This window comes from Doryrhamphus excisus, chromosome 15 (genome assembly GCF_030265055.1).
Source record: "Doryrhamphus excisus isolate RoL2022-K1 chromosome 15, RoL_Dexc_1.0, whole genome shotgun sequence".
In the NCBI taxonomy this organism is placed as follows: Eukaryota; Metazoa; Chordata; class Actinopteri; order Syngnathiformes; family Syngnathidae; genus Doryrhamphus; species Doryrhamphus excisus.
The window spans coordinates 17,516,049-17,542,679 of NC_080480.1; the positions used below are offsets into that span (position 1 = coordinate 17,516,049).

General features: G+C 49.7%; 1 protein-coding gene across 1 annotated transcript in view; it reads left to right on the forward strand.

Moving 5' to 3' along the window:
- Positions 1 to 7,456: 7,456 nt before the first annotated feature.
- Positions 7,457 to 26,631, forward strand: part of shank1 (SH3 and multiple ankyrin repeat domains 1) — a 33,699-nt gene continuing 14,524 nt past the window's right edge. The window contains exons 1-15 of the mRNA XM_058048637.1: positions 7,457 to 7,637; positions 8,964 to 9,509; positions 13,643 to 13,846; positions 13,979 to 14,050; positions 14,193 to 14,301; positions 15,029 to 15,183; positions 16,512 to 16,679; positions 17,240 to 17,356; positions 17,714 to 17,791; positions 17,959 to 18,025; positions 18,547 to 18,716; positions 18,791 to 18,912; positions 19,124 to 19,272; positions 20,798 to 20,911; positions 20,988 to 21,063. Coding sequence (XP_057904620.1) covers positions 9,015 to 9,509; positions 13,643 to 13,846; positions 13,979 to 14,050; positions 14,193 to 14,301; positions 15,029 to 15,183; positions 16,512 to 16,679; positions 17,240 to 17,356; positions 17,714 to 17,791; positions 17,959 to 18,025; positions 18,547 to 18,716; positions 18,791 to 18,912; positions 19,124 to 19,272; positions 20,798 to 20,911; positions 20,988 to 21,063 — 2,096 coding nt within the window. The 5' untranslated portion in view covers positions 7,457 to 7,637; positions 8,964 to 9,014. The remainder of the gene's footprint in view (positions 7,638 to 8,963; positions 9,510 to 13,642; positions 13,847 to 13,978; positions 14,051 to 14,192; positions 14,302 to 15,028; positions 15,184 to 16,511; positions 16,680 to 17,239; positions 17,357 to 17,713; positions 17,792 to 17,958; positions 18,026 to 18,546; positions 18,717 to 18,790; positions 18,913 to 19,123; positions 19,273 to 20,797; positions 20,912 to 20,987; positions 21,064 to 26,631) is intronic.

Below are 26,631 nucleotides of genomic sequence, written 5' to 3' on the forward strand. Positions count from 1 at the left end.
TGCGACTCCTGCTTTTATTTGGAAGCCGAGTCCAAGACGCTTGACTTTCCGTCCAATATTTGCTCCGACGCTCAAGAGGGATGAAGTTCATAACTCCGGATTTAGGCACCCCGTTCCCGTTCCCCGTTCCCCGTTCCCCGCCTCGCTCCTTCCGCCGCCGGTTAACGGCTGATCTGGGACAGGAAGGCCTCCCCAGCGCTCTGGCCTACTTCCTCTGGTTTCTTCTAATTCTTCTCATTTAACTGCTCCACGTGTCCTCCTCGCCCCCCCCCCCATCGGTCACGCTCACCAGCAGAGACATTTGGGACGGTCCACTCTGTCAGGAAGGAGAGGCTTGGGGGGGGGCGTTACACATCAGTCATGGCGGCTGTCGGTTCCGGCCTTGCCTGTGGTGTATGCCCGGCGCACCACGAAGTCTCTGTCAGTTTATTGGGGCTAATCGCTGCATCGAGCGACGTGGGGGGAGGGGACGGTGGGAGGGGGGGGGGGGGCGTCTATATTTAGCTGCAGTGGATGACAATGTTTGTTTGTGGATCAGCTGCAGCTCCTCGCGCTGCGTTCGGGTCCAGTGGGAAACATGCCAGTCATGTCCTTCCATCTCCGTGCGGCTCGGCACGATCCGCCGTTTAGTCTCGGAATTCAGGAATTAGCGACGACAGCCGGGCTGGGAGGAGTTTCAGCGAGGGGGGGGTGGGGGTGTCACTGCGGCGATTCATCTCCTGCATGTGCAGCGCTCGCCGTATGTGTGTCAGACAGCTAGCGAGGATCAAACTCAACGTCTGCATGGATTTTTTTTTTTTTTTTTTTTTGGAAAGGCTTTAAATACACAAAGGCAGCCGTTGGAAAATCCCACATTGTGTTCCATTCATTCCCACCGGCAGCACAGCGCGGCCCGCTTTTATCCTAAAGCCATTCAGGAATAAATTGATTACCTTTGGACCTTTCACCTTGACCCCCCCCCCCCCCCCCCCCCACTCCCCCTTCCTAGCTTGGGCTCCTAATCAATCGGCCAATGAATCAATCACCAGCCCTTAGTTTCAGTCTCTGAATCTTAAGACCGTATTGAGTTCCCGGGGTGCAAAGCAAACACATTCATCTGACACGGGTTGGCTTATTTTTACACTTTTACACTAAAAATGTTCATCAAGGCTTTTTGAGGGTGACAGTTTCAACCTGGAAATGATCATTTCCTTTTGGAACAAACTATTACAAACCCCCAGCAGGTCGGCGGTCGATGGGTGTCCCACATGGGAATTTTTTTTTTTTTTTTTTACATCTACGTGATGTGATCTACAGCAATCCCTCATTTATCATGGTCAAATTCTCCCAAATTCCACAGTGATAAGTGAATTTCTTTATTCATTCATTCATTTTCTACATGCTTATCCTCACAAGGGCTGAGCGGGGTGCTGGAGCCTATCCCAGCTGTCTAGGGGAGAGAGGCGGGGGTCCACGCTGGACTGGTGACCAGCCAATCACAGGGCACATATAGACAAACAACCATTCACACTCACATTCATACCTATGGATAATCTGGAGTCGCTAATTAACCTAGCATGTTTTTGGAATGTGGGAGGAAACCGGAGTACCCGGAGAAAACCCACGCATGCACGGGGAGAACATGCAAACTCCACACAGAGATGGCCGAGGGTGGGATTGAACTCGGGTCTCCTAGCTGTGAGGCCTGCGTGCTAACCACTTGTCCACCGTGCAGCCTGATTTATTTATTTGTAAACAGAATATTTTGGGAGTTAGAGCACACACAAAAAAATTGTCGACCACCTTCAAAAATAGGGGTTTTAACATTGTCAAAGCCCTCCAGATGGGAACTAGCACCCCTATAGTCAACTTTACACTCTCAAACTCTCAACACTTGAGGATAAAACATTAGCATAAAGACAAAAAGGTGTACTTTCCCTTTTCTACCAATAACGAGCCGCTTAGTGTGAATGAGATGTACTTCCTGTGGGGAAATGGACTATTTTTGGAAGGAAAAAAAAATAGTAAAACAGGAATTTCGGCCCAAAAAAGTGTGCATTTACGAGTCTGTGAATGAACCTGACATGATGGAAAGTATTGATTAGTATTGATTGATTGAGCAGAGTGCTTCATTCCGGCTCCAAGCGTGGAATCCTGGGCTGGTTTCTCCCAGCATTCACTGATCCGACATCAAGATGTTATTTTTGCCTCTTCCTCCTCCTCCGGTGCACTTGTCATGCAGTGTGTGTGTGTGTGTGTGTGTGCGTGTGTGTGTGTGTGTTCTTGTGCCAGCTCGCTCCAGCAGTGGGCACCTGTGGGTGTTGTTAAACTTTATGGATGATGATGATGATGATGATGAAGCAGTAGAAGGTTTGCCTTCCTAAATGATGCTTTTTATAGTCTATGGCGGAAGGAGGCGTGGCCTCATACACTGGGACTGAGATTGTAATGAAAGTTAATTTGTGCCAATTAAGGTTAAATCAATGACTTGAAGGCTCGTTGATGATTGGATGATTATGTTTCCTTTTATTCCGATGACTTTCCGGAGCGGCACGGTGACATAATCCATCTTTTCAGGCGTCCATCACGTACCGTTAATGCTTTAAATGTTGTTTTCTTCTTCTGCTCTACATGATGCGGACGTTTGGCATCATGACATGATGATATCATCTCTGATATCCTGACACGCACCGTGATAGACCCATGCCTGAACTTCCCAGTCCACGGCGACTTCTTCCACCTCATCCCGGTGGATCTCGAGGCGTCCTCGGGCCTGTTGAGGGACACGGTTTCTCCAACGTTTGTCCTGGGTCGTCCCAAATCCAGGGTGGCGTCCGCAAGGTATCCTGGCCAGGCTCCTCTCCATGCGGAGGAGTTTCTCCTTGGTCACAGAGACATCCCATGTGGGCCGCTGGTAGCCGCCATCTTGTTCTTTGGGTCACCAGCCAAAGTTCATGTCTTGAGCTTGCCCCTCCTAAATCTGGTGATGGTTCAGGTGTGAGATTTCCATGAGAATTTCACACGTCACCGCTTTTTTGGGGAAAATGGCAGCCAGAAAGTGATTTTTCTGACTGGACACCAGCAACAGTCGGCCAAAGTCAGAATCTTTGGCCAAGAGGAGAAGGATGAAGATGTTCCATGCCCACAACTGGACATGAATGGAGGATTTTAGGAAAAGAAGCGTAGTACCGTGCCCCCACTAGAACCCCATTGCAGCGTAGAAGCTCCTTCACTGCACGATGGATCTGTTGACGTCATTTCCCACACTAGTTCTTCATTTTCCGCCTCTGTGACCCATTGCTGTGGGCGGCACCCTGATTCGAAATATACTACACCCAGCTGACTCTTCCTTCGGTACGACATCCGATGAGAGGGAGAGTCATCCATGATGAAGGCGATCATGGTAGAGTAATATCTGCTAGCTGAATTAAGCTAAATGAGAGCAGAAAAAAGGGCAAGCCTTGGCGGGTTCTTCTGATGTGCTCAGGTATCGATCGCCCTACATGGCTGAGATGAAAGCAGTCAGCCAGGGATGGACTTTTATGAAGCGGGGACTTGAAATCCCCGTCCGCACGCCCCTTTCGGTGAGGAGAAAACATGGCCGACCGCGAGGCCCCACGGACTTTCCCGTGAGGTGATTGTGTGCGTTTGTGTGTCGTCTTCGCGCTGAGGAGCATCATCGCTGCTGACGTCAGACGGGTTGACAACCAACAGCGCGCCTCTTCGGGATGAACACGTCCTGAGACGTGGAGGCAGAAATGCAGGATGTGCTGATTCAGCTGCACGTCCACCATCGGGGGGCTAAATATAACCTTCCTGGCTGCTCCCACCGCCTTTAAAGGCGCCTCCTCCACAAAGTTTACTGGCAAGCTTTAATTGGACGCTGGAACCCGCTTATGTCGACGACACAGTCCCTTTATGTCGACACGTGTAGTAGTATGGATGACTAGTACTGCCGAGTTACACCGCATTACAACATGTACGGTGCGACTTCCTGTTCAGTGGCAAGTAAACTTCAAAGTAAAAACATAGCAGAATGGATCTTAGGTACATTCATTTATTCATTTATTTGTACATTGCTAGTTTTTAACATTATTAGAGCCCTCTAGACATGAAATAACAGCCCTATAGTCCCCTTTACTTTGGTTTTACCCAATATTGTAAAAGTAACAACCAAAAATAATACATATTAGGCATAGTAAACCTGTTAATGATCTTCTAAATATAGTTTTTAACATTATTAGAGCTCTCTAGACATAAAATAACAGCCCTATAGTCCCCTTTTACTCTGGTTTTACCCAATATTGTAAACGTAATAACCAAAAATAATACATATTAGGCATAGTAAACCTGTTTATGATCTTCTAAATAGAATTTTTAACATTATTAGAGCCCTCTAGACATGAAATAACAGCCCTATAGTCCCCTTTACTCCTGTTATACCCAATATTGTAAACGTAATAACCAAAAATAAGACATATTAGGCATAGTAAACCTGTTTATAATCTTCTAAATAGAGTTTTTAACATTATTAGAGCCCTCTAGACATGAAATAACAGCCCTATAGTCCCCTTTACTTTGGTTTTACCCAATATTGTAAACGTAATAGCCAAAAATAATACATATTAGGCATAGTAAACCTGTTTATGATCTTCTAAATAGAATTTTTAACATTATTAGAGCCCTCTAGACATGAAATAACAGCCCTATAGTCCCCTTTACTCCTGTTATACCCAATATTGTACACATAATAACCGAAAAATAAGACATATTAGGCATAGTAAACCTGTTTTCTAATCTTCTAAATAGTTTTTGACATTATTAGAGCCCTCTAGGCATGAAATAACAGCCCTATAGTCCAGTTTACTTTGCTTTTACCAATATTGTAGATGTAATAATCAAAAATAAGACATATTAGGCATAGTAAACCTGTTTATGACCTAAATACAGGGGTGTCGACACAAGCGGGTTCCTCGGTACTCGTCGTGTTGTTGCTATCGACAGGCCAAAAAGGTCAAACTGTGGAACTCGAGCGAGGGTGGCCGCACCTGCAAATCAGATGACTCGCTTTTCTTGGCAAGGCGGGGAAGCGGGACGTTACGTTGTCACGCGTTCAAGCCCCCATTTGGCGCCTGCAGCGGCGGAGCGGCATCCGCCGTTAATATTTCACGGCGCCTCATATGTTCAGGCGGCCCCCTCCCCTACGGCGACGGCCATTGTTGTTCATTTATGTACGAGCTCGCCCGCTCGCCGCCAACAAAAAATTTCGACTCGGCCCTCGGCGAGGCCCCCCTGGAGGCGGCGAGTATTTCCCGATGATCTCATGTTGGAAAACAGGCGGCGCGCGCCCCGTCCCGCAGAGATGGAGCAGCCATGATGAACGCAGCTAATTAATGATCAGGCTATTTGCGTGTGATCTCAGCGCTGCGGCTCCCCAGACGACGGAGCGCCATGGCCGCTCGTGGAGAGATTAGGAAGGCTTTTACCAACGCATGCATGCACCCCGGAGGACGGCAGCAGCGGCTGCGCCGTCGCATGCAGCAGCCTGAAAGTGCTGCATTGCAGCCGTGGAAGGCGGATTACAAATGGGAGCGTTTATGTTGACGCCCCTTCAGACGTCCTGATTGGACGTCAGTCACGGATGGGAAGCGCCGGTACCGTCTAATCTGCGGTTCCTAATTCAATGACGAAACTCAATTAGCATCAATTAGCAGTCGGTGTTCCACGTAATGTCATTCACGGTGTCAGCGACCACGACCATCCCATCGCCTCGCCTCGCTTATGGTATCACATGATTAGCGTCTCTAACGAGGCCTCGTAAATAATAACGCGTGTGCACCTGGCCGCCGCGTATCGGCTGTCAGAGCACGACAGGCCCTGGCGAAGGATCCGACCCGGGGGTTAATCGATGTGGAGCCTTTGTCTTAAGGCGCCGTCGTAATAATAATAACTCCGCCGCGGCAGCCGATGACCCGGAGAGTCCATTAAAGGAGTCCGAGTTCGATGCTGCCAACTTCCATTTATGACGGCCATGACTTCCAAAATGGACCCCAAAACCGGAAAAGGAAAACTTCATGATCTGATTAGGATGCAAGGAAGTGGGCTAGTGGGTCACGGGTAACCTTGAGGATAAGCTTCATTCCTCTGCAGTGGACTTGATTGTAAGAACGGGGGCGGGGGGGGCGGCATGACGTCACTGCTGCTGACTTCCTGTGGGGGTGGTTTGGATGCGTCAGGGTCCACGGATGAAAGGTTCTCGGACCGGCTTGACTGACGACGGAAAGAGAAACCAACCATTCTGTTTTTTCCCATGTGACCATTTAGACTGAATGCTTCGACTGGGCTACTTAGGGGCACCTGGGGGGGGCACCCGTCTTCGATATTTACTTCAGCTGGGGGCGTCATTAGTTCCTTTGTTTGATTCCGACTCCCACGGTGAGGTTTAAGTTGGGTACCTCCTGACCTTCCTTGTTATTTTACCACAGGCCAATAAAAAAACATCAGTGGGCTGCAAATCGCCCCCGGGCCGCACTTTGGACACCCTGACAAACAGCTATGTTTTGACGTCAACTTAAACGGTTATGACTTGACTGGGGTTGGTGACCCAAACGGGACCGGTCCCACTGTATGATTTGAAAGCTGGTTCATGTGTCCTGGGACACCCCTGCAAACCCCGCCCCCTTCCCCGAGGCTGTTACATCACAGCGTGCGTAAAAGGAACATGTGCACGACTTCTCCCCGAGCTCCTCTTGGTCTCTGCGGTCCCTCATCACATGACCCAACACGAGTCCTGACAGACTTAGAGGTCATCCCGCTGGTCCGTCTGGGACCTGGACGTCCCACCCGAGCACAGCGGCCCTCGCCCCCGCAAACACACAAGCAGGCGTTGTTGGACGAGCCGCTTTTGTGTGGCGATGTCAAACAAGGAGGGAGGCAACTTGGCCGCTCCACTTTCAGTGGCGGGAAAGTGGGGCGATCTGTTCTTTGGAAGTTTCCCAGTCAAATGTCCTGGGGACCGAGACACAGAGAGCGTCTATCTATACAACCGCCATGTCCTAGATAGACGGGAGGGCGGAGCCTAGGGAGCGCAACATGAAGTGTGTGTGTGAGTGTGTGATGGAAAAAAAAGGTTAAATGTCACTCTGCTGGTGGATCACCCGAAAGATGGCGTCATTGAGGCAACCAAATGATTGATTGACATTTAGTCGGTCAAAACTGCAGCAAACTTTTATCACCACTTTATTAGGTACACCCTCTAATGAGATCCTGGACATAAATGCAACAATATCTTTATTATTGTGCTTTGTACATTTATTTTCCTGATCCTGCTTACAAACATTTTAGGCAAAAATAATCAACAAACGTACAATTTCAAGAAAATAATACAATTAGTCATACTTTTGTTTGAGCAAAATGACGCTAAAAACAAAAAACTATTAACGTCTTGCACAATATTAGAATGTGGTGGCTTAAAAGTCCCACATTCAGCGGACCCTCGAACGCATCACCAACGGCCATAGTGCACAGCTGCACTAATTAGCTCATTCGCTTTTTAAGCGTGTAAGCGCATTCTTGCGTCTTTTCGGCGTGTCACCGGCACCTGGGAGACTAAGATCACTTCTGCTGCCCCGTTTGAGCCGTGAAGGACCGCAATGACGGTAACTTTTATGGATTGTAGCATGTAGCGTGTAGTATGCTAACCGTTGTCTTGTTTTTCAGTTAGCTAGCGCTGCCTTCTTTATGTGTCGTTATGCCTTATGCTCTCTCGTGGGTTATCCCTTTCTTACGGAATGCTAGTTTTTAGGACGTTTGGCGGTACCATAAAAGTTGTTTTAATGTGTTCCCTGGCTCAACTTGACCTGTTACATGTTTCACTTCGGGTCTGTTACTGGATGCACTTTCCATTGCCTCCATTTTGTTCGCGGCTATTACTGGATGCACTTTCTTTTCCCTCCATTTTGTTCGTGGCTATGATTGGCTAAATGAGCTGTCAATTAATTATTACGTCACTCTTTGGTTTAACTGTGCCAATCAGATTTCTTACCTGCCAACAAGACTGACACCTGATTGGATGAAAGCAGGCACAAGGACTGAGCTATCAAATGAAGACGACATGAGCAATGACTGACGATGTTCGACTCCAGCTTTCAGACGCGCCATTTTGAAATGCTCATTAAATGACGAAAATTTGTTTTTAAATGAAATTCTAACTATGTGGAACTAATATTCTGCCAGGCTCAGTTGATCTATGACGTGGCACCAACATGATGATCACTACTGAATGTAAGTCTTTCAATGAAGCTTTTATTAGGACGTTTGTGAACAAACTGCAGGTTAGTGAGGTTTCAGTGTCTTTATACCAGCTCATTAATTACCTAATCTGCTGATTTAATTTGAATCTAGCTAATTAGCTCTCCTTGCTTTAGTCCAATCGAGCTTCTACATGGAAATCGTCCCACCTAGCTGAACTATCTTCCTGTCCTTGGTTCCACCTCAACTTCCCGACAAATCAAGTGTAAAATATTAAAGAGACCTGGCTGAATCTGGCACTCTGTATTGAAAATGAGCCTTCCTTATGCTAACCGTCGTGGCGCTAACGACTGAGTGCGTGATGAGATGAAGGGCCAGTGAGGTTAATGTGCTTTTAAGATGCTGAGCAGACTGAAAGTGTTAACGATTTGACCTGAAAGGGAAACGAGTCTCCAAGGAGGTTGGGTAGAAAGGAAGAGTTGTAAAAAAATAAAAAAGAGCGATTGTCATCACCTGTTGGACGATATGTTGCGCTCTGATGATTGGGGAGAGGATGCCGAGTTGGGAAAAATGGCTGCAGACTCTGAGATGGCCAACGCTAGCTGCTCTAGCAGCCATCCTGGAAATGGCCACCCTGTCCGCCAATCAACACGCTGCCCTGTCTAGCTCCGCCCTTTAGGTACCCTGCGTGGGTTTGGTTTCCACATTTCTAATAACCTGTCCTTCCTTTGCAGCATCACTCCTAGAACCATGGTGTTGCCCGTGGCGCCGCCCTCCCTGTCGCCATGACGATGCCCTTCAGCCCCCTGTCCAGCGACGAGGAGCACCAAAGGATGCTGGGAAACAACAGACACCTGTATCCAGGGGCGGAGGACGAGGAAGAGGAGGAGGAAGAAGAGGAAGAGGAAATGGAGGAAGACGAGCGAGACGAAGACGGCGAGGAGGAGAACGGCGAGCTGGAGGGGGAGGAGGAAGATGAGGAAATGGTGGAGGAGATCCGCCGAGGAGCCCCCTCGCGGGGGGGCAGGACCGAGGGGCAGAGGCAGTCGGTCAAAGCGGTCGGGCGACCCGCCGGGGACAGACAGGTCCGACCCGGAAACCCGGGGCATGCGGCCAACCCCTACTCGTCCAATCCTGGCGGCCCGCACCAGCAGCCGGCCAATCAGCAGCAGCCCCAGCAGAGGAGGCTGAAGGAGCGCGCTTCCAGCTCGGTGCCGCCCGAGGACGCCCACATCGCCATGATGGTGTTCCGAATCGGTATTCCGGACATCAAACAAACGGTGAGTGAACGCTGAACTCCTCCAACTTTCCTTCTGGTAACCATGGCAACAAAAGGCCACCTTTTGGCTGCCAACATTCAACAAGCTTAACCGAGAGAAATCATAGTCTCCATACTGGCCCACGTGGCTGCCTTTGGCGCTGGTTCGATTCCCGGCATGGGCCTCAACGCCCACCCATGGGAGCTGTCCAGTGCTGGTTCCAAGCTGAACGGTCTGAGATGGAAGACCAATGCTTGTTGACCTCCCGTGGAGATGTTTCCTCCGGTGCCGTTCAGTCCGTGAAGTCAAACGGCGCTGAAGCCGCCCTGCACAGCTCGGCAGCTGAGCAAAGTGAAGAGCGAGCGCGAGGCGTTCAAGGTGACCTCGCTCCTCCAGAGACAAAAAGCTTTGGAGAGCCATCACAATGGCCACATCCGAGAGCGAGAGTTGAAAAGGATTTGGAGAGGTTGAGAATGGGAGGCGGGAAGCGCCGCCTCCGGCTCCGTGGCGCCAAAGAGGCCCTAAAGGCGGCGATAAAGCATGCTGTGAAAAGCCCGTTCAGGTGTGACTGCTTTAAGAGGCCGTAATTGTGATGGAACCGTCCGCCATCTCGCTCCATCACTCTGATGCAGGCCGACGGGGCAGCAGTGTGACACGTTGCAGCAGAGTTTGATGGACACCATGTTGGACGAGGAGGTGGGAAGGAGGTGCAGGAAGGCAAGGATATAGTCTGCTTTTGTGCATCAAAGTTATGTATAGGCTTCACTTTTGCATCTCATAACGGTGGTGCGTTCAAGGACCCACCAAACAAAGCGTAACATTTTAGACATAAACATGTAAAATTTGATGAGAAACCATGTATCGCTCTTCTCAACAGGTACCGGGTGCTGCTGTGGGTGCCCCCCCCCCCCCTCCCCCCCCAATCTGAATGGGGAAAGTGCCACGTCTTTGAAAACTGGTAAAGAGGCAGGTCATTTAATGCAACACACCTATTCCGCTTCCAAAGACCGCTATTAAAAGACCATAACATAACGCCGTTATTCCAAGTAAGGAAAGGTTTGGTAAGCCCGCCCCTTTTGCTACGTCGGCAAGATGGCGACTGAGGGTGGTAAGAGTCCATCACTTACATCCGGGAGCTGACATCGTACAGTAGGACGTAAGTGCACCAGTGAGACGCAGCACTCTGACGCCAACATGCCCGCTAGACATGACCAATCGCACCCAGAGTTTGAAACCTTCATCTCGACACAGACCTCAACGAAACTGGCGCTTTTTTATTTCCGGCTGCGCTCGGGTCAACCTGCTGCGGTCCTGCCGTGATGCGTTCGCCGCGTCGTCATCGCAGCGTCGCTATAAATGCCTCCTACTTCCTCGCTCTCGCTGCCATGTGATGTATTATTGATCCGCCGTGTTTTCAGTATTTTTAAATCCCGTCGTGAATTATTCATGCACGCTTGTTTATTCCGACAAATGGGCATCCAACTTTAACAGCCACGGGACGGATAAACCAGAACCTGAGAGGGGAGTCTCGGGAAGACGGGGGAAAAAAGATGGCCGTTTGCTTCACTGGAGGCGCAATAAAGGGAGCCGCAGGGAAATGGAGATGGACGGAGGTGAAGTGAGGTTGGCAGAAGGTAGCTGGCGTGATGAGACGCCCGCAGATCGAAGAGGACGGCGGGGTCCGCGTAAATCCACTGGGGCCTGGCAGTCCTAAACGAGTCTTTTATGTCGTTTTGCTTCATCTTGACCTCATTCGTTATCCAATTAAGCAGGCGTTGTAAATATGTTGGCTAATATCGCTGGAAAGGAACTCCCCTGGGACACCTGAGCTCCTTGTTAATGTTGGAGGCAAATGTTTTTCTTTTCAGTGTTAAGGCCCACTTTGTCTCACTCCATTTGACTCCCTGATAAGCTGCTTTCCTCGCCTTCACTCTCCCATCGCTACGTCCCGAGCAGCGCGTCGGGCTTCTTCCACATGTCGGCTAATTCACCCTCAATAAACTCCAAACGCACTCGTTAATCGTGTCGTAACGAGACGAGGGAGTGACTCCGGCCCACATGGATCCAGGCGGGATGGAAGATTCCAGAGCGGAGGCATGACTCACAAGCAGGGATGCGGAAGTACTGGGATAGGAGGAAGGAAGCCTGGAGGGGTTACCTTAACGTTGTACAGGACTGCGATCTATCTGTGGTGATGGATGGATGTCATCCTAATTTGCATAATTCTTTTTGGCAAACAAATCACATCTCAAATTTTTGCTATTGGCATGTCCTTCCTTTCTTCCTAAAAAAAAATAATTTTAGCATAGTCTTGGATAGAAGCTATAAACTTTAAGCCGCATAATAAAATCCCATCTACATATGGAAGACGCTCGTTTTGGTTACCTTCCTTGCATTAAAGCCGTCAAATACAACGCGGTGAAAATATACTCATACACAATACAAAGTGTGCCCATATTAGCTAAGATGATGAATGAAGATGCTCAGATGTGTCCCAATACTTTTGTCCGTGTATTGCAGTGATTCTTTGCAGCGGCGGAGGGATTACATGTTTGTGAAGGGCTGAGATAATGAGTGGCAGGGAAGGGAGAGGCACAATGGAGAACGAGGAGCAGAAGAAATGAAATTGCTCCTCTGATGAGATGTTGCCAGGAACGAAGGCTGCGCTAATTTAGACGGTGAGCCATGCGGCGGAAGAAAGCTTGACTTAAATGTTGACATGGCTGTCGTTTGCGTGTCGCTGTCGCCGGCGATGGCGACGGCGGGGTTATTTCCCCACAGAGCTCATTAAAGGCTTGCAGCCCTGAGGAACGCACCAAAGGCCACCCGGACGCAGCCAGGAGCGGCCCCTTTCCGTGCTTACCCAAGTTTGAGCCAGAGAATCAGATCAGACATGACGGGCAGATGAAGGCGAGGAACAGCCAGGATGGAGACGGTGGGCGTACGAGTGTGGGAAAGTGAGATCACACGTCGAAGATGGCATTTTTAGTCGCATACGAGCGAGGCGGAAGGCCTCCCTGCTGCATATGCATGCTGATGCTGGAATGGAATGCCCTTTGTGGAGTAAGGCACGGCTGTAAAGAACCTTACTCTGTGACTGGGGTGTCCACAATGCGGCCTGGGGGCCATTTTCGGGACTTAACTGACTTCCGGACATAACCTTTAAAGTGGTCATTTTACAGCACAAATGAATGGGAAAATGTGGGTTTAGCTTGGAGCAAATGGGGGGCTTGAACTTATTTTAGAATGTAAGTGTTGACACATCTGTATGTGTCTATCCGTGTTGTAAATTCCAGTGCAACCCCAGACTGACCACTTAGTCTGCTACCGTTTGGGAACGACGCAAACCTCAGCGTGGGAAAGAAGTGAGAAGAAGTGAGATGAGCCCTAATTGGCTGACCGATCTGCCGCTGGAGGAACAGTAGTAATTTCTAGAGGGAATGCCGCTCAATAGGCCGGGGATGCATCTACCAATCCTGGTTGTCGGCATATCGGAAGATGTGAACTCTCCTGGAAAAGCAGGGATCCTTGTCTCTCCTTGCTTTGCAACCATCGCTAACGCGTACGGGCGCCCGAATGACATGCAGTCAGACTAAGCTCCCCATTGTAACCCCGCCCCCTTTAGCTACACACAAGAAGTACCCCCATCTCCTCTGGAACACAGGGATGTCTCCATGGCAACAAGCAACTTGCTCCACTAATGAACCGGTTGCCTTGGTAACCATACTGGCTGTGTGACAGTGAATAAAACACAAAGCGTGAATGTGATGCTGGCCGTGTGTGTGTGTGTGTGTGTGTGTGTTAGCCAGTCTATGACAATGAGCTAAAGTGTAAGGATGCGTCGGCCGCCATGCAGCAGTGCAGAAACATGCAGCAGCGCCTGCCCTCAGCCGACCTCTGTGGTGGCCGCAGCACGTCGTCATGACAACAAACGTCCTTCACTCGTTTGTTGTGACTTCACTTTGCTGACGGAGCCTCTTTGAGTGTGTGTGTGTGTGTGTGGATGCACTTGAAGCCGCACTGTACAGCCATTCATATTCTGCCTGCACCTTCTGGGAATCACCTGTTTTACTCTGACACTGTCTCCCCCTGCTGGCCGGAAGTGTCACTGCACCAGTTGGTAACTTTCCAACGTCCTGTCGTCCTTCCTGTAGAAATGTCTGCGCTTCAACCCGGATGCCACGGTGTGGAAGGCCAAGCAGCAGGTCTTGTGCTCGCTGACCGAGTCCCTGCGAGACATCCTCAACTACGGCCTCTTCCAGCCCGCCACCGATGGACACGATGCCAAATTTCTGGAGGAGGAGCGGCTGCTCAAAGAGTACCCCCAGTCCTTTGAGAAGGGGGTGCCATATTTGGAGGTACACACACACACTACTTGTAAAGGGTGCTTTTAATCTAAAATCTGTCGAGCTTCCCTTCACAATAAATGTGTGTTTAATCTCCATGCTGTTGGTGTTGGAATAAATTGGAATTCTTTCCATCTGCTTCAGTTCCGATACAAGACGCGGGTGTACAAGCAGACCAACCTGGATGAGAAGCAGCTGGCCAAACTGCACACCAAGGTACGCAAACCCCCACAAAAGGATCTGGAAACGTGTCCCTTCAATGCAACGTGTGGCCTGCTTACATCACATAATAATAATGATAATAATAATAATAATAATCTAAAGTAGACTCGTCCCCGCCTTGTGTCCACATGTGCAGGCCAGCCTGAAGAAGTTCATGGACTACATCCAAACCAGCACCGTGGACAAGATGAGCAAGTTTATAGACAAGGGCCTCGATCCCAACTACCAGGATGCTGACACCGGCGGTACGTCTGTTGTTCATTTAAAAAAAGTCTCCCGTCTTCAAATTCAGAATAATGTAAGAATATGATCAGTACTATGTCAAAATATTATCATAAATTTGGTTTTACTTGACCAATGTTTGAAATTTGCACTTTTAATAGTAAATTTCAGACAATAAGAAACATGCATGTGGGCCACAAATGGTCCCCGGGCCGGGTGTTTGCCGTGATTGCTTGAAGTGCTCTTAATGTTGCCTGCAGTCAGTCTACATGTGGAAAGTTTGAGGAATCGACGTCAGATGGTTTGTGGAGAAATCAGGTCGTCACGTCTCCCCAACGTGCAGCAGATGGTTGAACAAATGGGGCATTTTATTGGCGGGGGTTCAAACGAAGATGCCCTGTGTGGGCCCCTATGAGATGCAGCTAGAGACAGGGAAGTTGTATGACAAGGTACCCCTCTCCTGGGATCCGCTACGGTGGCATACCGACTGTCCGTCATGTGACCGCTCGTTGCTCCCGGCGCCTCCTGCTGGTGTTGACACGGCGCAGCAGACGCTTTGTTTACAGTCTGAGTGCTGCGGCGTGTCGCTGCGGCCGCTGTGGGAGCGGGTGTCAAAACTTAACACGTCCTGTCAACAGGAGCGTGGCATGCGCTGCCGTTGTCAAACAGCAGGGGGGGGGGGTCAGGACCACCTCTGTGAACGCTTCCAAGTCATTTTGTGTGTTAACGACCTTCACGCCCCCACCCCAGAGACTCCTCTGTCCCTGGCCGTGCAGTGCGAGCCCGGTGGAGGCGAAGCCATCCGGGTCTTGGTGGAGGGGGGGGCCCACATCGACTTCCGTGCCAAAGATGGACTCACGCCGCTCCACAAGGCTGTCCGAGGCCACCGCCATATTGCCCTGCTGGTACGGTACAAACTTGAGACAAACTTGGAGACATTTCTCTATCCGCACCAGTGCACTTTTAAAAAACAGCCACGTAAACACATTTGCCGGCCAATCAGAAGCCTGAAAACGCAACTCCTGCAAAGATAACACATGTTCAACTATATAGAGTAGTGATACATTATTCATTCATTCATTTTCTACCGCTTTTCCTCACGAGGGTCACGGGGGGTGCTGGAGCCTATCCCAGCTGTCTTCAGGCGAGAGGCGGGGTACACCCTGGACTGGTGGCCAGCCAATCACAGGGCACATATAGACAAACAACCATTCACACTCACATTCATACCTATGGACAATTTGGAGTCGCTAATTAACCTAGCATGTTTTTGGAATGTGGGAGGAAACCGGAGTACCCAGAGAGTCCCCACGCATGCATGGGGAGAACATACAAACTCCACACAGAGATGGCAGAGGGTGGAATCGAACCCTGGTCTCCTAGCTAGTGATACATTAGATAATAGAAAATAAGCTCACACTTGCATGAATTGCCCATTCATTCATTAATCGCCCATTTGTGTTATATGGTGCACACACAAACGACTCTACCGTCTATGACAAAACTCCATGTTTTCATTGATCCCAGTTATGGATGGATGGATGAAGTTTTAGAAGAACCGCTTGCAGTACATGCATGTTCTCCTCTTGTGTGTGTGGGTTTTCTTCGGGTACTCCGACTTCCTCCCACATCCCAAAAGCATGCATGTTTGCTTCATTGGTGACTCTAAATTGTCCGCATGTTGGAACATGAGTGGGAATGGTTGGCGACCAGTCCAAGGGTGTACCCCACCTCTCGCCCCAAGTCAGCTGGGATAGGCTAGGATATGCAGCATAGATGGCGGATGGAAGGGGAAGTGCGTTATTGGGACACATAGAATGACACGATGAGCCAGATCTGGCCCCCGGACCAGCAGACTATGACATGAAACCGTCCACACACTTTTTACACCCCTGTATTTGGACATCCGTGGTTTAAGTAAACTCCCCCTGGTCATCACCCACGCACAAACTGAACTAGGTACCTTATTCTGTCCTAGCAAAGACAAATTTGCATAACTGCAATGTTTGATTGGTTAACTCAAGTGGGTGTTTTTCAAATGCAGCCAGCACTCCTCACTGTGAGGCACACCATTATAATAATGACCTCATTATTGTAATAATAATAATAATAATAATAGGACTTCCAGGGACATTTGTGAGCCACGTACCCAGCAAGAAGAGCCAACGCCGCGGCGGAGCTTCGTGAGGGATGAACGCGTGAATCATCAGCGGTGCTGCGCTTGGTCCCACAGGTCCTGCTGTCTCTGGGCGCCTCTCCAGACTACAAGGACCGGCGGGGGCTGACGCCGCTATACCACACTGTGCTGACGGGGGGCGACACCTCCTGCTGTGAAACACTGCTTTACCACCACGCCAAGTTAGGCATCAGGGACGAGAACGGCTGGGACGAAACACATCAGGTAATCCAACATCTACAATGTCGACCTAATCGGAACCAATTATGAGAAATACCACAAATATTATTGATTACTTTGGTCTGATTACTTGGACGATTTACACCAGTTAAAGGCAGTTTGAAGCCTGCATTTTGGAGGTTAGTTGAAACGCAGTGTCTGTGTGCGCCACCCATTAAGTGAGCGCAGATGAACGATGCTAAAATGCTAAGCTAAAAATACAAATAACAGAATTCTGATGTGATGCGGCAAGCAAACTGGAACACGTGTTGTGTTTACGCGTACTCTTGTGTGTCTGTCACACACCATCCATGACACAACACTTCCGCCATCGTCCCTGTCCCAGCGAAGAACTGCAGGTCGCTTCGTCCAATTGTCAATGTCGTCCTGATCTCATCGATCAATCAATCAATGTTATTGACACTGTGAAAACGCCGGGACAGGAACTATGGACCAAACTATGGGCCGTGAATGGTTGTATATTAAACATAGTTGTGTTTTTATTTGTTTAAACCTCCAGCATACGTCTTTTTTTCTGTCCTGTCGCCCCCCCCCCCCCACTCCAGGCCTGTCAGAACGGCAACTCGCAGCATCTGGAGCACCTCCTCTTCTACGGGGCGGACTCGTCCTCCCAGAATGCTTCTGGAAACACTGCCTTGCACATCTGTGCTTTATATAACAAGGTGCGCTCTGACACTTTTCAGCAGAACACGACTGTTTCCTACAGGCCTGTAATCTATATGTGGTGGTGGGGGGGGGGGACTCGCTATATTGGTAACAATGATCCCTCCAGACCTGGTGCATTTGAGTTGTGGTAAAAAGCAGAGTTCCGCTGCCATCTACTGTACGGAGTTGGAAAAGACTCTTGAACCAAGTCTATATGTGGAGGGTCGCCAAAAGGACATGTGGGGAACATTTGGTACATCTGTAGACTTCCACTGCAACGGCTGTGTATGACATGCATGCCGTAAATAAAGTACACAATATCTGACACGAAGTACACATTTATCTTTAATCGTACTAAATGTCTTTTATCCTAGGAAAGCTGTGCACGAATCCTGCTCTACCGAGGAGCAAGCAAAGACACAAAGAACAACAGCGGCCAAACGCCCTTTCAGGTAATCTCAGGATGTTTATTATTTGTGTTTGAAGTTAATGTCACTTTAATCATGATTTGGATGGGAAAAGATTTTTTTTTTAATGCTGAATCGCATCCAAGCCTGTTGCTGCCAACTAGCTTGGTGCTGCAGTTTGTATTTTAGGTGTGAAATCCTCATTTCCTCAGGTGGCCGTCATGTCGGGTCATTTCGAGCTGGGGGAGATCATCAAAAACCACCGGGACACAGATGTGGGTAAGTCGTCATAACTACTGAAAGACGGGCCTCCCCAGGAACCTTGGTTAGCGTCATTCATTTCTTCTAAAAGGCTGACTCTAACCGAAACGGGTGCTAACAGAATCGGTTTCTCCCATAAGAAATCGTCTAAATCCAACCCAAATCCAAACCCAAAGGGACGTAAAAAAGGTTTCAAGATAAAGAAAGATCCTCAGACTATGCTGAGGGTCAATAAAAGAACAATCTGAGGCTTGAATATGGCCCTCGGGCCACATTGTGGACACGCCAGTTATAGAGAGGCAGGTTCTCCTTCTACCGCCATCCTTATTGGATGTCATTTTATTATTATAAGTATCAGCATCAAATGTAGCACGAAGGCCTTCTGCCTCGCTGGTGTTTTTTCACCGTTAAAACGGCGACAAAGTGTGTCTGAAAACGTGATCTCACTTTCCCACTCTGGTACGCCCACTGTCTCTGTCCTGGCGTAAGTACGGTATTGCCGAATGTCAAGAGAATGTTGTTGTTGTTTTTTTTACCAGTTCCCTTCGTGGAGTCTCCAAAGTACGCCCCCCAGAGGCGAGAGAGCACGCGCACCCTGACCGTGCCCCACCCGCACCCTTTCCTGCGAGCCAACAGCGACAGCAGCATGAACCTACCAGACTGGATGGCCATGCCCAACTCTCTGAGCACCAACATCGTCTCCGTGCAGGTACTGACCAGAAGGTCCTGGGAACCAAGGACAAGGAATGTTCCACGGGAATGTGATTTTTCTGCGTCTCGCAGGGATTCAAACACACTGGAACCATACGCAGCTCCAGCAGTCCCAGGGGGGCCAGGACACGCTCTCCTTCCCGAGGCAGGATTGGAGACAAGGAGGACCGCAGCCGGCAGAGTCGGAAACAAGGGTGAGAGGACGGTCATTTGTCATTTTATGTGATGATGCAATCTCTAAAGTCCAGAGGTGGACCTCTGGTGGTCGCTTTGGGTGGAAAGTCTGGCGTGCTGGTTAAACACGCCAGTCATTCAAATGCCAAAGCGGCGTTTTGCACATACCTCCATTAAGTGGGTCACCAGGAGGTTTGAGTTCTATGTGCTTCCAATGGTCCATCCACTTAGGCCCCCTCCTGCCGGCACCGCCACCCAAACAGCAGGCCAGCGGCGACGCCTGTACAGCGCCGTGCCCGGGCGTGTCTTTGTGGCCACCAGATCGCACTCGGCCCAGGGAGAGCGGGAAATCAGCTTCAGCAAGGGCGACCGGGTGAAAGGTGAGTGCGTTCGGAGGTCGAACCCGAGCCCGAGGGTCTGCTTGTTGCCATGAATCGAACCCCAGGCGCTCGGGCTCTAAAAAAAACAACATCTTTAACCTTTCAAAGATGTGGATCCCATGCTCTGCGACACATTGCTCCTCACCACGCCGACGTTGGCGAGCTTGGGGAACTATTTCAGCGCTGGGATTTAATTAGAACTTTTATGGCACCATTTAGCCATGTGATGAAGTAGCGGCTGCGTCCCAGATACCACAGACCTACTTGGGGGGGCAGGGAGCACAGTTTGGTCCCCTGCAGTGTCTAGCATCCAAAAACAATAGACGAAGACCAAAGAGGAGGTTTATGGATGTAGTGAAGGAGGATGCAGATGCAGTAGACAGGCTTGGATGGAGGAGATGGGTTTGCTGTGGCGCCCCCTGAAGGGAAAAGCACAAACAGAAAGAATAATAATAATAATAATATTGCTATGAGATGTAGGGCAGATATCATGGCGCTGTTCAATCACTTCAACCCCCCTCCAGACTCCAGCCAGTTGTGTCCCCCCCACCTCTGAAATCCAAATGTGTTGAGTTGAACCGGAGTCCAAAAGCACAACGGTGAGCAAGGAGACGGTAGCAACGCGTCCACGTCCTGATGTGTGTCCACTTTGTCCTAACACGAGTGTAAGGTCTCTGTGTGTGTTTGTATTCAATGTCTGCAGGTATGAATATGTGTGTGTTTGTGAGTGAGTCTAAGGTGTCGCCAGGTATGTATGTCTTGGTGAGTATGTAGGCTTGCATGTGTGTCTGTCGTCCATTTTGTCCGTTTACTGATGTCACCCTCGTCTTTGCCGTAGAGCAGGGGGTGTCCAAACCTTTTCCCGGCCAGGGGCCGCGTGCGGAAACATTGATGGGCGGCGGCCACTTGGCTTCGCTGGCCGCATTTTGGTTCCTGAGAGCGCAGATTTTAGTGCGGGAATTGGAACACAGCCATTTTGCCTATTAAAGATGAAAATAAGACTTTTTTTTCACTTTGTCAGTAATTTATGTTAATGATGATAATAATAATAATAATAATAATAATGCAGGTAAAATGTCTCCTTGCTTCATTCCGCCTCTGTCAAGCGTTAAGATTTCTCACTTTGTTTGGCGGTCCTTGAAGTCACCATAGTTGCTGTGTGACGCTAAAGTCAATCATCGTTATTATTAGCTTGTAAAAGTGAGAGCAAGCGGTGTCAAAAATCCACATTTTTAGTAAATCAGTAACTTGCCAATTTTTTTTGGTTGGTGTGGAACCTTACTCCTGCCAAAAATGGGGATCTAATTTAATATCTACCGACGTCGCTCATTAATAATGAATTCATTTTATTTTTCACAATAAGGCACTGAGCTGCAAGTCGGAAATGGCCCCCAGGCCAGACTTTGGACACCCCTGTTGTAGCTTTATGTGTGTTTGTTTGGTTTTGTGGTTGGAGTTCTGGACTTGATGCTGTTCTCCTGCTTCCTTCTCCCACTACCCCCCACCCCCTCACCCTCCTCCCTAGTGCTGAGCGTTGGCGAAGGTGGCTACTGGGAGGGGACGGTCCGCGGACGCACCGGCTGGTTCCCCTCCGACTGTGTGGAGGAAGTGATGCTCCGAAGTCAAGACGCCCGATCAGGTTAGCTCGTGATTGGCCGCTTCTCCTCCACCGTCACATGACACACGCATGATCTAACACGTGACATTTGTTACAGAGAGCCGTGGCGAGCGGGCCAAGCGTTTGTTCCGTCACTACACCGTGGGGTCCTACGATAGCTTTGACGCTCCCAGGTAAGAGGCAAGTCTTCCTATAAAGGGCCAAGGAAATGGTACTAGCAGGGTTTGAAGATCTTCCTGGTCCTGGCACAGCGCCACCAACTGTTTTTTTTAATGTCACACGTGTCCTTTTGTGAGGTTGCGCTGGAGTGCTACGCTAATCTTGTTTGCACTGACGCTTCCTCCTCCTGGTGGGGTGTTTGGACACGCAGCACATGCTGGGAGTCACTTTGTCACGCCGCCTGTGATTTGATGTGTTGTGACCGTGTGTCGCGGGACTCAATGACGTCCCCCGGAGGGCGGGAAGAAGCTGTCGGAGGCTCACCAGAATTTGCGGGGGCCGACTGGGCCAGCTGCTCACTTGACCTTAAAGGTGCTGTCTGCCTTGGTTAGGTACTGTGTGTCAGGAGGTACGCGCCTCAGAATGTGCTGCTAGCATTATAGCCTGCCTTCTTCCTGCTGTGACGTTGTAAGCCACGCCCCCATGAAACATACGCACATGCTAGTTATGTCTATGTTGTGTATGTTATGCTGTTTGTTTATATACTCGTCCTGGTTGGTGACAGTGACGTCTCCACCAGCCTATGAAGTGCTTGTGGCGATCTAGAGTTACGATGCCCTCTACTGGACAGAGTTGTTACTACATGACACTCAGTTGGGACAGATCAGCATAATGCAGTATAATCCAGCCCACAGCATATTCGATAAATATAATTCCATATGAAAATCTTAAAAAACAAATAAAATTAAATGTTTTAATATGAGAAAGAAACGTTTGAAGAAAGTTGAACATTAGGCTGTGGAAAAAGTAATAATGTAAAGTCCTAATATGATGGCAATAAAGTCTTAATTACGAGATGAAAATTTACAAGATGAAAGTTGAAATAGTTGGAATAAAAAAAAGCCCCAGCAGGAACAGGAAAAAGCAGCTGTAATTTCACAAGAATGAAATCAAAATATTAAGAGGATATTAATGAGAATAAACCTTTATTATGAGGGAAAATGTCATATTAGAAGGATGGAGTTGAAATATTAAAGAAAAAAATTATGAAAAAAAAACAAATGTACAGTATTTTTTGTAAAATAAAAAATAAATAAATAAATAGTTTTAATATTATGGGAATACAGTCAAAATATTTTGGCAATAAAATCATAATTGGAAAAGGTTTGGACACCCCTGTCGTAATGTGAGTGACGCTCGGCCTTAAAGCTTTGTTTAAAGAATGTATGAGAGAAACTCCTCTAACTGCCCCCCCACCCCTTCCCTTCCAGGCCTTGTCCCTGGTATTTCATCCTCCATCTGGTCCCCATGGTTCTTCCTCCCTCTCCCGCTAAGTGTGTTTGTGTCTGGCTGCTGCACACAAGTCATATTTTATTGATTAAAAGCTTCCCATCATCATCGCGCTCATCATGGATAATTAAAGATGCAGCTTTTAAATGTTTTTTCTGGCCGCCGTCACACGGGTCAAACACCTCGCCCGTCCCTCCTCCTGCCATCCGTGACCATCTCAGCGTCCCCGCATTGTTTTTAATTTATCCAACAACCCCCTAAGTTCTTTTTAATTTTCCCACTGCCACCCACCCTCCCCCGTGGTGTCTCCATCTGGAGGTCATGATGCGAAGGGCAGGTGAGGGAAAGAAGGTGTTGTGTGTTTGCACTTGGGCGATAATTCACATGCACCACACGTGCACACGCTCCATCCTGACTCTGTAGACCAGTGCAGCAATACTGCTTCTTTTTGAAGGGAGGAATCACAGAAGCCAGCCTGAAGATGCCCGTTTTGCACTTGTTGCCTGGCTTCCCAGCCGTACGTATGTGACGCTTGGAGCCAGGAGAGGGCAGCACAGCACAGCACAGCACAGGAAAGCCATGGCGTCCATCCCCACTGTCTGACATAAGGATGCCAAGGGTGACTGTCGCCTCCAACGGCAGGAAAACGTCCCCGGTGATGCTCATTTACTCCGCCGTTGTTTACAAAGCGCGCCGTCCACAAAAATACCAGCCCAGGGGTCCGGGTGCCCGTTGGCCATGTGCCCGCCGTGCCAGATGGCCGCCCCACCCCTGGCCATCATGCAGCTGTCAGTGCAGATCGGCTTGAACCACCATGAAGTGGAACCGTAATGGCCGCCGGCTGTCGGGTGCGAGGGGCTTGTGCACGTGGCTGCGTTCCGCTGAGAAGAAGCGAGGGGCCGGACGCTGCTGATGGCCATTGAATCACGTGGAAGACGCAAAGAGACAATGAAATTGGGAATATCTTATGAGGGATAGACTCCGAGCATTCCAGTCAATGTAAGCAAAAAAAAAACATGGCGGGGGTGACGGACTCCATGACAAATATTTTGACATCATTTCACTTGCAGCAATCCTCGGCAAGAACAACAAAACCTTTTTTGGCATTCAAGTTGATCCAAACGGCCATTGTTTCTATCAGGGGTGGCCAAAGTGTGGCTCACGGGCCGTTTTTATTGGCCTGCGGTAAAGTCAAAAATACATTGAACTCATTAAATCCCAGAAATTTTCATAATGATACCTTTTGACCGACCTCGGTTAACCTTAAGGGCGGGGGCTCCACCGTGCGACTTCTCCTAACCCGGAGCAACATTAAGGTCGTCGTGCATGTGAATCTTCAGATAATCATCGACCGCCATGCACACGCACACGCTCATCGCTCGTAGGCAAAGATGCGCGCCTCCAATGATATCTTTGGCAACATTTGTGATGAGGAGTAGCGATTATACGCATGATCTCAGGCGCAGTCTGTTCATCTCCCCAGCGAGCCCGCGTGAGATCATTTTGGGGCCAACAGCAGGTCAGATAAGGACGTTGGAGGACAGATTGATGCTCTGCTGCTTTGACAACTTCACAAAGGTGGCAGTCGCGTACTGACCCCCCCCCGTCGCAGATGAACTACAGTCGGACTCCATCTGTCCCTCAAGGTACAATCCGCACTTTGGTCTTCCGAAGGGATCGTTATTGGATTCCTGATGAACTACTGGCGCCCTGTCTGATTCCATACACTATACTGTACGGCGAAAACAAACTAGTGGACAAGTGGTTAGCGTGTCGGCCACACGGTAAGGAGATGGAGTTCAAATCTCTGTGGAGCTTGCATGTCCAGGTATTCCAAGAGTAATCCGGTTTCCTTCCACATTCCAAAAAAAAGGTTTAACTGGAAACTAAATGGGTCCCTCAGTCAGCTGGGATAGGCTCCAGCATACCCCCACAACCCTAATCGGGACAAGAATCCTAGAAAACGGATGGATGGGAATGAAAGTGAGATTTGATGGCGGCCATGTTTTTTATTGGTTGGCGGTGATTGGGCGAAACGCCTTAAAGTGGCGGTGCAGCCGTGTGAGGAACTTCCAGTGTTTTCAACTTTTGGTGGTAAATTTTCTCGCCATGGCAACACAGATGATTGTCACCCAGCTACAGTGATACACAACATGTGGGCGTTCTCTGGACGGTCGGTCCTGCTGAATATCGTAAATGATAAGTATGAGGAATAACAGGATGGGCTGCAGACCCGTGACTATGGAGAGCCACTCTTCCGGGAAGACTTTTGGGAATCTTTGAATTAAGATTCAGGGACAAGTAAGGACGGCCGTCCAACCGATTAAGCGTACAAAAGCAGCAATGCCTTGAATGCATCACGCCAGTCACTTGAACCTTGGACGGAAACACAAAGCCCATGTCCCCGATTCCACTCCCCGGATCGGTGTCCAAATTAGCTTTGAAAGATCTCCGCCGTGGTGCTCGGGAGAGACAAAGAGACCCCCAGATGGCGGCTTGATATGACTTCATAGTCTGATTGTCACACCGCAGAGTCCTTGACGCTTGGCTGGAAGCCGTCCGAGCGCACGCACACACGGCATACCTGGAGAGGAGCAATTATGTTTCACTTTGTCGGCCCCGGGCCCCACCCCCCCACCTGAAGATAAACAATTGTTTCACTTTGTTGACACACCCCCAAACCCCCCCTCGCCTTCATTCATGCACTCTTGTCTCTCCTCACACATGCTACACGCACGCACGCTTGTGCGGCGAGGGAAACGGCGAGGCGGTGATGTGAGAGGAGGAAAGACGAGAGCTGCGATGGTTGGAGAGATGAGGACAACATAGACGGGGGGGGGGGGGGTGGAGGAGTAAAGTGATGGAGGACAACTTGGACGTTTGTGGTTGGCGGCTCGGACTGAGAGATGATGTGAGTCCCCCGTACCCTCCCCTCGCCCCCATCCCCTCACCCTCTCATTAACGGTTTGTTTGTAGCTAATTTGCATGTTGGGGAGGAAGGAGGACGTCTGGGTCCTTTTTAAAAGTGCACGTGGGATCACTCCAGCCCGGGTTGGTCGTGTTGCATCATCACGGTCCCTTGATGACTGACGGCTGCCAGTCAGGTGGGAGGGGGGGTGGCATCTTCATGATGAATGGGACGCATGGCAGCGACGCGAGCACACGAAGGTGTCGATTGAATACATGCGTATTTGCACGGCGGCCCCGCCCCCTCGCGTTCTCAAACCCAGTCACCTCTCGCCAAATGATCTCCCTCCTTCCTTAAGCCGCCTCCCCTCCCCGTGCTCCTCTCCTCCCGCCCCCTCCCCTCCCTGTCGCAGCCAACGCAGCTTCTCGCTTGCTCGCCTCCCTGTTTTAAGCATGAAGGGGCTGGGGGAGTGCGGCCCTCTCCTCCCGCTCCCTTCCTCCTCTTCTCTCTCCTCTTCCTCTCCGCCTCCTCCTCCTCCTCGCCTCTCGTGGCTCGCGCTCGCTGCCGTCTCGCAGGACGACGAGAAGGAGAGGGAGGGGAGGAAATGGCGATGGGGGCATGCGGCGAGGAGGATCTCTCCCGCTCCCTCTCCCTCTCCTCCTCCTGGCCGATGCTGGGCCCCGTGAATCGGAGCATCTGGTTCATTTACAGGTACCCGCCTGGCTTTTAACCCCTCCCCGCCCCCGAAGCTCCGTCGCCGGAGGGGGGGGGGGGGGGGGGGGGGGGGGCGTCATGCATGCGCGTCGTGGCCGGAATGTGTTTCGGCCGTGTGGGGATGCAGAGGTGGCGTCGCACGTGTGCGCGCGTTTAGCTCAATGAACATGCGTGTCGGCTTTCGGTCGCTCTCGGCACGCGCCCTGCTTCGACGCGGCTCGTGCTCGCCGCTCTCACTGCTCTCTGGATTCATTACATGTGGTGGACACGCGTGTGCACGTGTGTGCGCGCGTGGTCATGTTTGTGTCCTCAGTGCACAGATTGTTGACAGTCTGCCTGTGTGTGTGTGTGTGTGTTGTGTGTGTTGTGGTATGTTTTCACTGCACGTGAGCCTCAAATCTGACCACAGCTTTATCTCAAACCTAGGAAATCACACCTAGTCTATTCCAGGACGTGATTGTTGCAGGAATTTAAATAATCACGTCCCGTGGTAGCATCGATTGGCTTGGAGGTGAAAAAAGAAGTACTACAAATAACTACTTTGCTATTTTTTATTTCCCTTGTATGGTTCATCATCAATGATATGCTTGCATGGGAAAAGTTATACCCACTCGAAAACACACACTTGGCAATCCATGCTAGGTCTTGCTTGACTCCATTCCAGAGTCTC